A 15,582-nucleotide genomic window follows, 5' to 3' on the forward strand; every position below is an offset into this window, starting at 1 on the left:
AAACTGGATTTCTTTTGCACCTCATTAAAAAGATTACGGATGTAGACTGGATAAAACATTAATCTGCTTTACTCATTGATTTCTGAGCAACAGATGGTGTAGCACAGACCTAAAAACAAACAAACAAACAGAGAAGCAGGAAACATATAGCCGACGAACACACTGTCAAATGCAAAGTCACAGCAACAAAACACCGTGTTCAACACTGGACAGAAAGCAGACACAGGACATGACAAGCCTGCAGCAAGGTGATGTTCTCACTGCATTAAAAGTCTTGTTACAGTATGGAGTCATGGCTTCAGGTTGCCAGGATTTAGTGATGACATGGGATCCCTTTGCCTTTGTATTATAACGATACTTCATTTTGATGTCCAGAGAGTTGCAAATGTATTATTGAAGACGGTGTCTTTGCAGAGGAGCGGCCAGAAAATGAGCTAAGCCAAATCTGGGATCAATCTGATTTGCAGCAGAACTCATTATCATTTATCAAGTAATTTTGAATCCCTATAGTAAGTTGAAATCCCTATGAACGGAGGAACGTGAAGACAACAGAGGTCACGATCTGCTTCAGGATTTGAGGGGAACAAGACATGTAAACACCAGACTATAGCCTACAGTTTGTGTTGGTGTGAGGTTTCAAGTTAAACAGTGATCGCCCAGACAAAACATTTTGTCAGGTGCAACATCACAACTTTTTTTTTTTTACACACCTTAGTACACAAACACACTTCTCCAGCTTGCAGGATTATGTAAGGCACAGTGGTGTTTAAATATCCAAAGAAGATTGCAACAACTCATCATCCAGTCTCTAATATATACATGGTTTCAATACATGTCACTGTTTCTGGGGTTAAATCCATACAGAGGGCTTGCCCTCTCCTGATTTGCTGCTGCTGCTGTTGCTACTGCTGCCTCCTCCACTGCTGCCTCCTTTTCCATGCTTGACTCTGTGTTTGCGCTCTTTCTGAGGCTGGGACTGTGGCTGAGGCTGGGACTGGATGATGTTACTTTGGGGCTTGTCGTCCTGGTTGTCCCCAAGCTGCTCCTCTGCCCGGTGCTGCTGACTGTATGCCTGGATGGCTGCTTCCAGCTGCTCATGAGCTTGCTGGATCATGTCTTTGTTCAAAGCCACGCGGGCCTCCCCTCCAGTGGGAAAGTTATCCTCATTGCTACCAAATTGCTGCTGCTCCTCTTGGGCAATATTTGCCCGGTTCTGCTTGCATGCCATCTTAGCGTTGCTAAGGTCCGTGTAGGGCATCTGCTCTGGCTTTACCACAATGTTGTAGCCAGGTGGAGCTGATGGGGTGTTCCATGAGAAGGGGTAACCCACGTAATCTGCAGCCCCATCGCCACCCACCCCTCCCTCAGAGCCTGCCTCTGGCCCTGTCCCCACTACTGAGCCCTCCACACCCCCATTGGTGCCAAGCAATCCCAACTGGTACTCATCTTCTTGAGGTGGGCAGCGCCGACGGCGAAGAATGTCACAGATGGTACCAATCCCCAAATGGAGCATCTCCCAAACATTGAGAGTGAGGCAAAGGACAGTGACACCATACATGATGCGCAGGAAGATGGTCTTCTCTGTAGGCCGCGACACAAAGCAGTCAACGCTGTGGGGACAAGGTTTTCCCGAGCACACGAACACCGGCTTCACACGGAACCCATACAGCAAATACTGGCCTGCAAGAAAGCCTGCTTCTAGCAGTGTACGAGTCACTAGCTGCAAAACATAGACCCGCATCAGCCCCTCATCTCTAATACGTTTGCGGCCATCATGCCGGATCTTGGGTCTGGGTGTAGGTTGTAGTGGATCCCGTGGCCTTTTGGGGGGCTCAATCTCTGGCACCTCATAGATCATGGGATCATCCTCCTGGTCCTCCTCGGTCTCCTCGATGCCCCTGTGCTGCCGTGCTCCAAAGCAGATTTTCCTGGGCTTCCTGTGTGTGTAGCCCCCGCCTCCTGTTCTAACTGCAGCAGCACCGGCTCCTCCTTTGGCTTCATCCAATCGTGCAATCTTGTTGACAGCATAGCCCATGTACATTAGAGAAGGCATCGCCACCAAGATGATCTGGAAGACCCAGAAGCGAACATGAGATAGAGGGGCAAAGGCATCATAGCAGACATTCTCGCAGCCAGGCTGGCCCGAGTTGCAGACAAACTTGCTCTGTTCATCGTAGTAGATGGACTCTCCCCCAACGGCAGTGAGAACGATGCGGAAGACGATGAGCACGGTGAGCCACAGCTTCCCCACGAAGGTGGAGTGGTTGTGGATCTCCTCCAGCAGCCGCGTGAGGAAGCTCCAGCTCATTGTGTCGCTGGACAGTGGGGCAGACAGTGTCCCTCTCTCACCTGTTCACAGACTCTAGAGAAAGTAAAGGAGGAGGAAAAGGGAAGACAAGAGGGAGAAAAAGGAAGACAGTATGAATTCACAGTATCTTCAGAATAATGGAAATTTCAAAATGTGATGCAAGCAAGGAGTATGATTTTCTAGACTTTTATCCCTATGGAAATCGCATCAGTTATGCAAAATTCAGTAGCAAGATGGGAAAAGGGGTGACATAATAATTGCCTTAATTAAAATAAGTGTTCCTCTCTGAGCTCATGCAATCAATATATCCGTAATTTGATCTGTTGCTTTTTGCAGCACAAATGCACACACACTGAGCTCATTGCCACAGTGAGGTTGCTGTCAAGTTCAGGCTTTTTAGGGAATTAGAAGACCAAACAGGGTGGAAAGAGGATATCAGTATTAAAAAATACCATCAAGCAGCACTGAGAAGGAGGCGAAATAATCCAAATAGGGAATTTGCTATCGCCAAATACACACTCACTTTATTTAACAGCCTATCTCTTTTTGAAGAATAAATCCTCTTAGTGAGCCTTCTTCTGTGTGAGGTGCAGTTTTCAGGATTGTATTAACTTGACTGGTTTGTTCTGGTTGCGAGGTAAATAGCATTGTGCTGCGCTTATGCGCAAATGCGTGTGTGTGTGTGTGTGTGTGTGTGTGTGTGTAGTTGAGCACAGTTTCGGAAGAGGGACATGTTGCCTATGTAGGTTAGGTCTGGGCTCCAGGCAGCCCATCCAAACCAGCAGAATCAGCAGGTGGCTAGGCACAAACCGTTGGAGCGGGGAGACAGACAGCAGACCCACATTAGCTCAGGCAGTGGAGCTGAACCCAAACACTGCTGTCCCTCAGGGCGGCTTTGGGGGATGAGTATGACACCTCCACAGAACTTTCCCCCTTATGAAGCCGCAATAGTGCATGGCTTATTGTCAGCTAGACTGAGAGGAAAATCCAACCATGAATACTAGCTTAGTTTGGGGTTTAAAGGGCTTCCAGGGACAAGATCCTTACCAAGCAGGTTGAGAGCTTAGTCGGAGCGAGCTGCAGATGCAGCAAGTGGGGAAATTTAACTGGAGGAGACGAGCAGGAGCTCCCAGCCCTCTGCTTTGTGTCTCCATTAGGAGCAGGGAAGGCGGAAATGTTTTGAAAAAGGCTTGCCATGAAACATGTGTCATATTGATCACTGTGACCATATAAGGACATGCCTGAGACACAGGAGGTGGATGTCAGGAATCCTTTGGGAGTACATGCACACTCCAGTACGCATATTACCCACATACAGTAAGAAGCCATAACTATGCACTATCAGACTAAGCGGTGGGAGCTTGTGAGATTACTAACTGTGAACGTTTGTGACCGACATGTATGAGTAAGCAGCAAATGGCCGGAGCAGAGCGACAGGCTGCCACAAGCACACAGAGTCATAGCAGTGTCCTTCCATGGTCAGGCTCTGTCTGACTTTTACGCCATTACATCATTGCATTTCTTTACATAACTGTTAGTGTGCTGCACAGTTCTTTTGACAATAATAACCAGATTCAGTCACAGACAAACAGTCGGCTACAAAGGTTAAAGTGCTTTGATTTAATATAATGGTAAGGTTATTCTGCTTTTAAATGTTTTACGCAAAAATGTTTTTGGGTATTTTTGCAATCTTTGGGATGTTAATTAGACTTTAGAAATTGTGTGAGGGCATCAAATGTGTTTCTGAATTCACAGTGTTGCTCTAGAAAAACACTCAATAATCTTTTCGTTTCACAATTATCATGGGTGTGATATAACAGGGACACTATTTTATTATGATAATGACTTATTAGCTCTATAGCCTATTTCAAAGAATTTTCACTAACAGAGGCGAATAAAAGCAGAACAATACAGTACTATATCGCAGGCAACAGATAAAATATGTTGAAATAGTGGACACATTTTCCCATATAAAAAGATACAACAAATAACAGAAAACTGATTAAGGGCCTTGAGAGATTATTTATATATAAAGTCAAACCAGTTATCCAGAGACCTAGCTATTTTACTTGCATATTTATGCATTAGACAAACTGTAGATGAACTCCAGTGTGGCCTTCGATGAAGCCTTGTATTGACTTTGTAGAGTTCTTGGGTAGTTTGTGCACCAGGAACTGTCGTACTCCCTCCTGACCAGGAGAGACGCTCCAGCCCAGGCAGCTGTGTGCCTGGGATGGAGTCTAATACTCAGCCACATATAACCTGGCATTTTGCCTTCTCATCCAATTTATGTCTGCGGAGCTCGTGGGGCAGTTAGGGGTAAGAAGCTGACTTCGTGCATTAAGTTACTGGCGTGAGTCAGCCTCCCGAATAGCACCACACAGACACAGCAGGCAGGCTTTCTGTCTGTAACTCTGGTAAAGTCAACAGCAAATTGGTCAACAGCAAATTGGTGAAAATGCTGCCCACATGAAAAAATCAAAAAGCACACCAGACTTTGGTTCCAAATTCAGAAAAGCAAATGAGGAAACTCCCTTTAGTGTAATTCCACTGTGATTTTATAATAGGAGACTACTCACGAAAGGGAATAACATTCAGGATCAATGGTTCTTTAGCCATCAGCCCTAAAGGTCATGACAGTATAATCACGGGTCACCAGTCTCACTGATACATCTGAGCCCATGATATTGCTCATAGCCCTACCAGAAGAGTACAAGGTCAAAGGTCAGCAAGATCAGCTCCTAAGGGGTGAGCTCTCCGCATCACAACCTCACAATTTAATCAGACAGTCACAAATACAGTCAGTATCACTGGAGGGATCCCCTCAGTCACTGGCTGTCATCCCTTGGGATACACAGGGACTCAAATCCAGATATAGCACACAGACAGACGGGCAGACACACACGCACGTGCAACAGCCTCAAAAAGCATGCGGAGCTGAGCCACAATGTCCCTGTGAATAAAGGCACGATGACTATGAGGAGCACTGCATTAGGGTTAGCTGAGGTGCTCCTCTTACACAGTACTGACTCATCTTGTGGACGCAGCGCTCCAGCTGAAGGGACGCCAGGGGAATGATCCCACCTAGGGACAAAGCTCAACCCTGACAGGGGCCACTGCAGGTGAACAAGGGTTTTAATTGTGCTGTAACTGCTTGAATCATCTCGGGGAGTCCTGTGCAGCTACAGGTGAAGGTTCATAACAGGTGTGCCGGGTTTCTGTATATCACATTTCAGCATCAGCATCAGCTACTGCCCTTTGACTTGACAAATGCTAACTTTTAGGCACAACTGGTAAACATAAACATAAACATTTACATATTATTCAGCTACTGAGAGAAGCCTTTGTGATGAGGATAAACTTTAGGGTTATAGCACAGGGTTATTTCATATGCAATTTGAAATTTGCAAAAGAAAACATTTTTATTTACTAAAGTACTAAAATGGTGTTTTGACCCTTTGTGTATAAATAATGGACAACTTTTTCAGTATATGAAAATATAAAATACACATCTAAGGCCTACTTTACAATAAAAGTTTGCAGATTTGGCAATTGCAATGCAAAGGACATACAGAGGACTGTATGTTCGACAATACAGAGCCCCTACACACTTCCACTATGTTCACATGAAGGGTCCGCCACATTAAGTGAAATGGCTTATAAAACCCTAAAGGCTTACTGACCAAGCCTGTGTTAGGTTCATCATGAAACACGCTCCATACAAAAGTAACACAAACATACACTGCTCAAAGTAAGATACCTTTAATATTGTCTTACAGATTTTAATTACCTATTGTTACATTGTATTTAAGATGTATACCTAGGCCTGTCACAATAATGATAACATCGACCTCACACACCTAAAAGTCCATTGCTCTCTGAAAGGATATACTCGCATTATGATGCTTTTATATCATCATCAGTGCCAGCAAATTGTGGTTATTGTGGCAGGCCTAATTATACCCTTATCCAGTCTATAAAACAGTAGATGTGTTAATTTATTTGTAAAGTTTTGTATATTTGCAGACAGTTACAAAAACCAAGCAGCTCATAAACAGCCTTTTTAAAACTATTGTTATTGTATTTTTCCTATCTCTTTCTCTTTGTTTCCAACAGCGAGAGGGAGGTGCCGCTGTAATTACAGCCTACACCTTAATAAAGGGTGCTTCATTCAGCTGTGAGTGTGACTCCAAGTGGAGTTGACTTCATGACGAGGTGGGACTGTGGAGGGGCTGGTTTGAGAAAGGCCCTCTTCAATATAAAATGGAATTTCTCTTTCTGTCAGTATCCTCTCTGCCTCTGAACTTTTTGTCTGCATATTAAATTATTCCTGATAAGCCTTGATATATGGACATTCATGTATAAACATGCACCAACACACACAAAGCCATATTCATATTAATAAACAGGCCATGGGCAGTTTAGATAATGAGCATACTGCAAGTGGTATGAAAAAAGCTCTAATGAGTTTATGTAAGGGTTATTAAATGTATTTGCCTCCAGATGAAATTTAATCAACTGAAGCACACAACATGTACATTTATAGACAAATGAAACATATATGCAAAACTATTATTGTGCATAATATCAATATTGTGTGGAAGGGCGTATGTAAGGTAGTTATTGCAGTTATCGGTACAAATTTGATTCGTAATTTAATATTTTTAACTTGTGTTTGGCCAATGTGCCAATGCTTATTTTTGCCACAATTTCAGGTGAGCAACATGTGCTGCAGAGTGATTTTTAGCTGTTCATAACCTACACTGCAAACAGGAAGGATGTCTCTTATGCAGTTATGTTTAATGACTACATAATTTCCCTTCGGGGATGAATAAAATAATCTATCTATCTATCTTTATGATATTATGTTTTCGATCAATCTCTATGTAGCACATGTTGCACGCTTGGGTAATATGAACATATCTCATGAAGCACAAGACTAGAAAGCAACAATAACATAACGGTCACTCTTCAGTGGCATTACTAGGATAAATATGAGCTGTTATTTCATTTTTTGTGGCAATATGTCAGATTTTATTCAAAATTATATTATATTATTATTATTATTATATTATTTTGCATATATTTTTTATCTCAAAAATATATCTAGAATCAGGAAACCCAGATAGAGTTGGAGGGACATTTGTCAACAACAAATATAAACCCTCAAAACGTTGGAGTAAACTGTTGATTAGTTATTGTTGAAACTGAAGATATTCAACAGTAACAGTTGCTACTGCAAAGAAGAATCTTGTGGCTGGCAGCAAGGCAAAGTTAATTACGCTGCTTCCCTCACAAATATCTATCTCCCTGTGTGAGGAAGCTACATCTTTTTTCCATTTTATATTAACAGAAATCCTCAACAAGTTTAGTCAATTTAGTTGGTGAAGATCCCGATCAAAGCTGTTCACGAACTGGTGGCCGCAGAACTTTGAAGCTGTCTTCGTTGCAGAGAATAAGGCTGCAGTGTGTGCAGAGATTTATATACTGTCTTTGTTAAGCTTGAAGAAACCCCTTTATTCTGAAAAAATGACAATGTAGCTAATAATTAATTGTAAAGGCATTCTGGCATAATGAGTCATATTGTCTTTAGTTTGTGAGCCTCTTTTTTAACCATAGCCATCATGAATAATTAAATGAGCAGATTCTGATCTCAGGGAAACCCCAAGCCAACAAGAGAAACACGGATGATTTTAATGTCTATAATATTATCTCATTAATGTCACCACAGAGACAGTCACCATGCTTCCTTTAAAACCATACCGAAAGCATCAGAGAGCTATGGGACAACTGTCTGGGACCTCTGAGCGTGTTCTGTTAGGGCTGATGTTCCTCCTACTGTCCTTATTTGTGGGTCATTGCCACATTGCCCTCACCCTCTGTTCTGCCAGCGGCATCCTCAAGCTTCACTGATGCCCCTCCGAGTCTCCACCTTGTCCCACACAGACTGCACAGATCAAAGTAATCTGCTCACACAGTAGCTGGCCAGACATCTGTCCATGATAGCCCCCCGGATTGTCATATGTGGGTTAAATCATAGCTTTTGTGAAGCTAAAAGACCCTATGCAAAACCAAAAAAATGTATGTCACAAAAAGGTCACCAGTCTCTGCATCTTATTTCACGATATGAGTGGAGATAATTACTTTTAAAGCGCTGTGTGGAAGACCGACCGCCAGCAACTCAGCTTAAAAAAGCACAGGGAGCTTCCTATATTGTGGTTTCCCTCCTCCTACTCTGAAGGCTGGATAAGCTCCTTTGTTAGGCACTCAGAGATATTCAAATCACCACAAAAAAAAATCCAGCATAGCTAAAAATGGATTACTTATCAACTTTTCTGGTTGTCTGTTTTTTTTCTGTGCAGCAACTTTGTTCAAAAAAAGTCCTTGAAGTGATTAATAACATACATGCCAATGACGACTTTGCATTGAGTTCATCCACACAGAAGGTTATCTGAGCTGTTAATCACATCCATTTCATACACTAATCTCTACCAGATTGTGTGGTGCATGTATTTACACAGACACACACAAACACAGACATGAAACTTACTTGAAGAGTGATCAGTGCACGCGGCCATGATACACAAATAAATTATAAATTCCGAAGGTTTGAGTCGACAGGACACCCCAATTTGGGCCTCTGACTCATAAAACGTGTAATGACATAAAGGAATGCAATTCAGAAACCCTCACTTGTGAGGGATAAAAATAGAATCTGCTGAACATTATGGTCAAAAGTGAAACTCGGCCTGCGAGAGAATCTTGAGATGAGGAAGTCCTTGCTGAGATGGATGAATGAGCACTTCTTCTTCATTTTGCAAGAGGCAGGCTGGTTCAGAAAGGAACGTTTCTCTTGCAGTAATTGTGGGAAACTAAAAATTCCCTCATTAACAGTGTCCGAAGGGAAAAAACGCAACGGTAAACTGGTTCCATATGTTACAGGATGAATCTCTGAGGCAGGAGCAGCCTATCTGTGTGCATCTGTGCCTTTTATTCAGCATCATGTAGAGATAAGAATTCATGTAAATTGGCTTTTTCGTGATATTAGTTTCCCCAAAAAAGTATGAACAAGTTTAGGAAGACATTGCACTGTCGCCAGAACTTGTAAATATTAGTCTTTTCGAGAGCTGTGGCTTCCTGATAGAACTTTGCAAATTAAAGATTATGTCCTTTGTCGTCACTTACAGTCACTTTCAAACGATTAAAGACAGAAAACAATCACATGCAGACAACAAACAAGCAGAAAACTAAAGAGATGAAGCAGCATACTCACTCTACTCCTTCTCTCCCAGATACCAGGTACTGTGTCCTTTGTCTCTCAACCTGAGGCCCCTCATCTCTGTCTTCTTGTCTCACTTAGCCTCCTTTACATACCCCTTAACCTCAGCTGACATCAAACAGCCCTGACCCAAAATCAACAATGGCATCCAGACAACAAAAAAACTAAAAACAAAACATACGTCTCCGCGTCCGTTCTCTCTCTCAAGAGCCTCAGTGTGTGTGCTTAACCAAGTGTGAGCTCTTCCTGAAAGAGAGAGGAATGAGGGAGGCAGAGCATCTTGTCTCTCTCCCCCGTGGTACTCAAAATGGTCCTCACTTTACCCCCTCATCCCCTTTCAAACTGGGTCATGGTTGGGGGTGGGGATGATGGGGATGGGTGTGTGTTTGTATGAATAGTGGTGATGAGGATGAGGAGGAGGTGGTGGGGTTTTAATACCCCCTTTGGAGGGGTGAGGGGAGGAGAAGTCTGACTGACAGACAGTGATAGGGCTGGAAGAGGAACTATGTGGTTTTGGAGGTTAAAGATACTCAACTCAAGGACCAGGCTTTCAGGAGCAGTTAGATATCTGGCCTTTATGTTTTCGTAACACCGTTGTGGCTAATCTAATGGAGAATATTATGGAAGTACATGCAGCCTTTTGAGTTCAGTAGATCCTAAGTAAATGATTTTGTATTTGGTTGGCAAAAAACCAAGCTTGGATATGGAACAAGCAACCAAAAAGAGATCACTTTCATAAAACAGAAAGTAGGAGCTAGAGATACAGCTTTGTAACATCAACACACCAACCTTTCACAACAAGATTGTTGGATTAGAAGAGTATGTGTCTGATAATTCAGTCGTAGTTCATGATTTACCAGCTGTGCAGAGGTGAGGAAGGAGCAAGGTTTTGAACCCCTTTCTCTCTTTTTTTATTCTTTACCTGTCATTTCTTGCTAGTACAACTGAGTTCAACCTCCTTTCTGTCATAACCCGACCCTTAGAGCTGAATATATATTGGCCCATATTATCTTACTGCAGATATGCACAGTTGCCCATAAAGTTGGAATAATTTTGTCTTCAGACACAATCCTCTGTTAATTGTGGTTTCATTTTCATCGTGATATGTTTGGAAGCGATTGATAAATAACATATTGAGAAGATATACACTTTATCTGTTAAGAATAAATTACATTGTCACAGTCATTTCATGGACAGAGGTATAAAATATTTTATATATATTTTATTCATACAACTTCATGGGCGATCCTATATCTTGGCAAATAATTGAATAAAAATTGCAATATAAATGCCAAAGATCAAAAGTTTGCACTGGTTTATAAACAGTGTCACGAGTACAAGAGATCAGACAAGATATTCATATACATATAACCACTGTGCATGTAAGTTTCGGAAAGACACACACTGTCCCTGAAACATCCAAAACCAAAGCAAGCGGTATCTGACATGTTGGGATGAGAATGCATTACATAGTCCCTTCAGGATGAATAGTATTAACCTTTAGTGATCCCTGACCTTTAATTATTGCCAGCATTTGGCTAAACATTATTTGTCCAATGCTTAGCTTCATGACCAGCATAAGTACCAAGTACAAAACTGACATTGTGTAAAATATAGAATTGTACAAAACACTGATGCACTTAAACTCTTTTAACATTTGCCTGAAAAAGCCAGTATCATTTGGACTGTACTTGCAGTACTATTTAGACCGCTGGCCATGAGTTTCATACCAAGTCCAATGTGTCAAAGCATAACAAATAATTGATGCCCAACATGCTGCATGTTGTGGATGCCAGCAGATTCTGGGTTCTAAGAGAAAGCCAATGAGCTGCTAACTATAAAAAAAACATGATAATACTAGTTCACACAGAAGTTGTTGCTAAAGTTATGAAATGACACTGAACTATCTGAGATTAAAGTTGGGAAACATCCAAATAATCATCTGACCCTGGTCCTTCTAAATGTTTTATGTCAGCCACCCATACTGCAGTGTCTGCGTGAAGATATATGGACACTTGATCATAATCCTCCCCACCACTCTTAGCCTCTGCATACCCTCCTCTCTCCATCACTCTGCTCCCTCCCTAATGCCCTCTCATGGAGTGATAATCATGCAACGCTACGAACAATAAAAGTTGTTCGTTTGATATTGTCCAAATCCACTCACCAGTGGTGGTTGCTCAAATTAGGACTGCACGCTATCTCAGCCTCTTTTCTTATCTCTCTCCTCTGAGCGGACCAATTGCTATCACCAAATTTCACAGATCATGTGCTGAGAAGTCAGAGGGTATAAATCCTCTCTAAATTCAAATCATGTCGCTCAAAGTCCACCGCTTGCGTTAAATATGTTTTTCTTTAATGTAAAGCTATCGCAGTTTTGCCATGTTATTTTGATGAATGTGAAGTTGATAAGTGATGAAATGCATTTTTTTTTTTTTAAACATGTCATCTTGGTAATAACCGTGAATAATTTGATGTCCTCATCTCCTTTTGATGTGATTCATTTATGGAGCACTTTCTTCAGTCATAGAGATTAAACGGTACTAGATTTGATGCACAAGTGGCTATAACATGCATACTAAAGAGCAATAATGGCAGCCAGTCAGACTAAAGGCTTTTTCCTATATGGCTGTGAGTGTTTTTGACAGCTAAATAAAAAGTCTGGGTACCCCATGTTCAAACTCTACCTTGTGAATAAGACACACTAAATTGCTATGTAAGCCACTTTTAAATCTGAGTATGTGTTTGTTTACACCACGGTCGAGGTCATGTTTGCAGACACAGCCAGCTCACAGGTAGAGATGATTTATTACTCACATTTTCTGCTGACAGAGTGGAACAACATCCTCTTACTGGCACTGTCTATTGCGATCATGAGGGGGTATAGCTCAGTGGCAGAGCATTTTACTACAGCTCAAGAGGTCCCCAGTTCAACTCTGGGTGCCCCCTCTAAAAGAAAGCTTACAGTGCAAAAAAATAAGCAAGGATTACACAGGCATTTATTTCTGTTACTAATCCGTGTACTGTAACTCTCATTGTTGTATCACATATTTTCATGTATGGTTGTATGGTTGGTTGGATGTTAGATGGATGTATACTTGTTTTTGTACAAGCATCAGTCTTAAAACTCTAAATGTGAAGTGCTTTTTAACTTTGTGTTTTAAAAAGTACTATAGAAATAGAGTTATTATTTTTGGTAGTAGTTGTATTACGACTCTCCTGCCACAATGCACAATGGAAATGGAGTAGCAGCTCACAGCTTGAGAAAAAAAAACTCCCAAGGGTCTGCACTGGTTCATACACCGTAAGCATGTGAGACAGGTATACCAGTGCAAGAACATAAGGTGCTTTAAAAACAAGAATCCTGAAATTCTGTAAAGTAATTCAGTGCAAATGTTTGACTCTGACACTGTAATATAAACGCTTTACCCTTTATTAAATACAGCTGAGACAAGATATAGAGATGACTTTGTGTAGACTGGTAGCACCTGAGAAATTCCAGATTACAGGTATAGCATTTTTTAAATAATATATTTATATATACTGTATTTTCCATTCCTGGCAGAAATAACAACAAAGACATTCAACTTAACCAGCCCTCAGTGCTTAAATCTGGGCTTCCATCCATGCTGCTCATCATCTAAACACTAGGACTACATGAAACAGCATTAAATTGATTAACAAAGGTGTGTGTCATTTAACAGATTACACAGACTACATATAAATACATACACAATGATACATGCAGACAGCATGAGGATCATGTCAGATTATGCTGCAGAGAAACCTCTTATTATTCGTACCACTTCACAGCAAAAGAGCTAAAGTTTCACTGTTTGACATTTGAACTTATAAACACGCTCACAATCTTCTGGCTGAAACATTTGATATTCTGTGCATATAAACAGCCTTCAAATAATATTTATACATCAGCATGTCATTAAATGGACTTGCAAAGATGGATTTAGGAGATCTGGGGTTTCTAAACTCCCATAATCCTTCAGCCTGCCTGCATAAACCAAACTAATTTTGCTCATTTAACAGCGTGTCGTCCATGTAAGCATCAAATCGCTTTTAAGAAGTGGCATGAGTGACAGATTTGTTGGACGTCTTCTTGTCACTTTTTTTGGTTACACTCAAGCCATCACAGCAATTTCTCAATTTCCAGAGTAGTGGACTGATGGGTTGTTATTAATGTGCATTAAGCCAGAGACAGCATAGCCATCATGAAATGGGGATTTCATGGAAAAAGTTTAACTTCTTTGGAAACATTTTTAAAGACGACAGCACAGTCCTCATCAATGTGAAGTCAGTAATTTCCAAGTTTACGACCTGAAAGTTGACTGACTGTTCCAGATGTGTAAAGGGAGCTGTGCTGAGCTGTGAATTTCTATTATTATATAATTCTATTATAAATGCATACGGATAATTTTTGACCCATGTTTATAAACTTGAAGTAGAAGTACAACAGCTGTGCTTGTTCAAAAAGTAGGAAAGGAAAAGATAAAAAGGACGATTTGTGCTAAAAAACAAAACAACAACCCCAAGATATTTACTAAATACATGGAATAATAAATGATGAAGTAGATATTTATTTCAAAGATGTATAATAGAAACACTCAGCCATACATGAAATAACATTAAAAATGGATTTGGGTCTTTTTTGACCCATGTGCATTAGAAGGGTAGTGACACAAAAAGGGATTTAAAAAAAAAATGTATAAAGGAAAACATAAAATTAGGATGTATGATGATCAGAAACAAACTAATTGAGGAAAACCTGGAATACTGAATGATAAAATTAATTTATTGCAAAGATATAGAATATAAAACTCAGTCGGGTCACTTTAGACCCATGTTGTGCATGAAAGGGTTAAGGAAACTCTTGACGTTGTCTACATATTTGACATGCAAAGTCACAGGCGCTGTTACTGTAAACTACGCTTGTGGGGTAAACATAAAAGTGGGGACAGCCTCCTGATTTCTCTGTTAAACTACTGTGTGTCTGTGCTCTAAATATCAGAGGTAGTTCAGGATAAACTGTGAGAAGGACTGATGAAAAATAAAATATTAAAAGCCAGAGAAAGAAACATATCATGCATGAAGAGAAAAACCAAGAGAAAAACCAAGAGCAAGAGTCTTTCTTGATGTTTGGAATGGAGAGCAGCTTCCATTGGAATGAATGTATGGACTCTATTTAGCCTCATTACATCCAGTGGTGTAAGTCATAGGCCAAACATCTGACAGCAGGTCAGGAGGTCTCTTCTTCAACTCTAGCTGCCTCCCTAATTTACACAGTGATAGTACAGATGTTTGTTTTTTGTGTGTGAGCAGACTCAGTAAGAAAGCACTGTAGGTCAATTCATTCATTCAGTTGCTTTGTTTGTATTAAAGTCGAAGCCAATTTTGAAGCAAAATTTTGCATTTAAGCAAAAGCAAAATAGGGATGTTTTTTATAATGGTTTAGAGCAAATGAACAAAGCTGCATAAGCGTACTTTGGTCAGAAGATGGCAGTGTAATGTGTTGCTGTAGGCTAATCTGTCAGTAAACAGTGGAAGAAGGAGAGAAAAATCAACAACAAAAAAAGAGGTTGCCAATCGGACAACTTTGGCCCCCCACGAGATGAAATGGTGAGAAGTCTTCAGGAATTGGATTCAATATGGCAACTTATAATTGTTCTTTCATATCAGAGCGGAAACAGCTGATCAGTCATGTGGGTTAAATGTTTGCCACTTCATTCGCTACTCATTCAGAAAAAATGCTTCAATCTCTTGTTCAGCACATTAACTTTTTCTTGAAAAAGACAAAAACCTCCTCAAGCAAGCGTAAAAACTTTTATTTTCAAAAGTTTTATTTTATTTTGGTGTTTCCATCAAGTTTTTGTCATATTTAGTGTGCATGGAAAATTTCTGATGGAAACACAACTACTGACTGATACAAAACTATTTAAATTTGTTGAAGGATTGAGGTAGAGAGCTTATAGAATTCCTTCAT

At 40.8% G+C, this 15,582-nt stretch overlaps 1 protein-coding gene and 1 non-coding gene across 4 annotated transcripts in view; one reads left to right on the top strand and one right to left on the bottom strand.

The window, feature by feature from the left end:
- Window positions 1-634: 634 nt before the first annotated feature.
- Window positions 635-15,582, bottom strand: part of gjc1 (gap junction protein gamma 1) — a 45,169-nt gene continuing 30,221 nt past the window's right edge. For 2 of the 3 annotated variants that reach the window (XM_059348950.1, XM_059348951.1), the window contains one exon: window positions 635-2,362. In XM_059348950.1, coding sequence (XP_059204933.1) covers window positions 851-2,308 — 1,458 coding nt within the window. In that variant the 5' untranslated portion in view covers window positions 2,309-2,362 and the 3' untranslated portion in view covers window positions 635-850. Of the gene's footprint in view, window positions 2,363-9,581; window positions 9,696-15,582 lie in introns of those variants that run through there. The other variant, XM_059348952.1, reaches the window with a different exon arrangement.
- On the top strand, window positions 12,465-12,536 carry trnac-aca (transfer RNA cysteine (anticodon ACA)). Its single transcript has one exon. It is a non-coding gene; the product is annotated as a tRNA-Cys (tRNA).

Source organism: Centropristis striata, chromosome 13, assembly GCF_030273125.1.
Source record: "Centropristis striata isolate RG_2023a ecotype Rhode Island chromosome 13, C.striata_1.0, whole genome shotgun sequence".
Lineage (NCBI taxonomy): Eukaryota > Metazoa > Chordata > Actinopteri > Perciformes > Serranidae > Centropristis > Centropristis striata.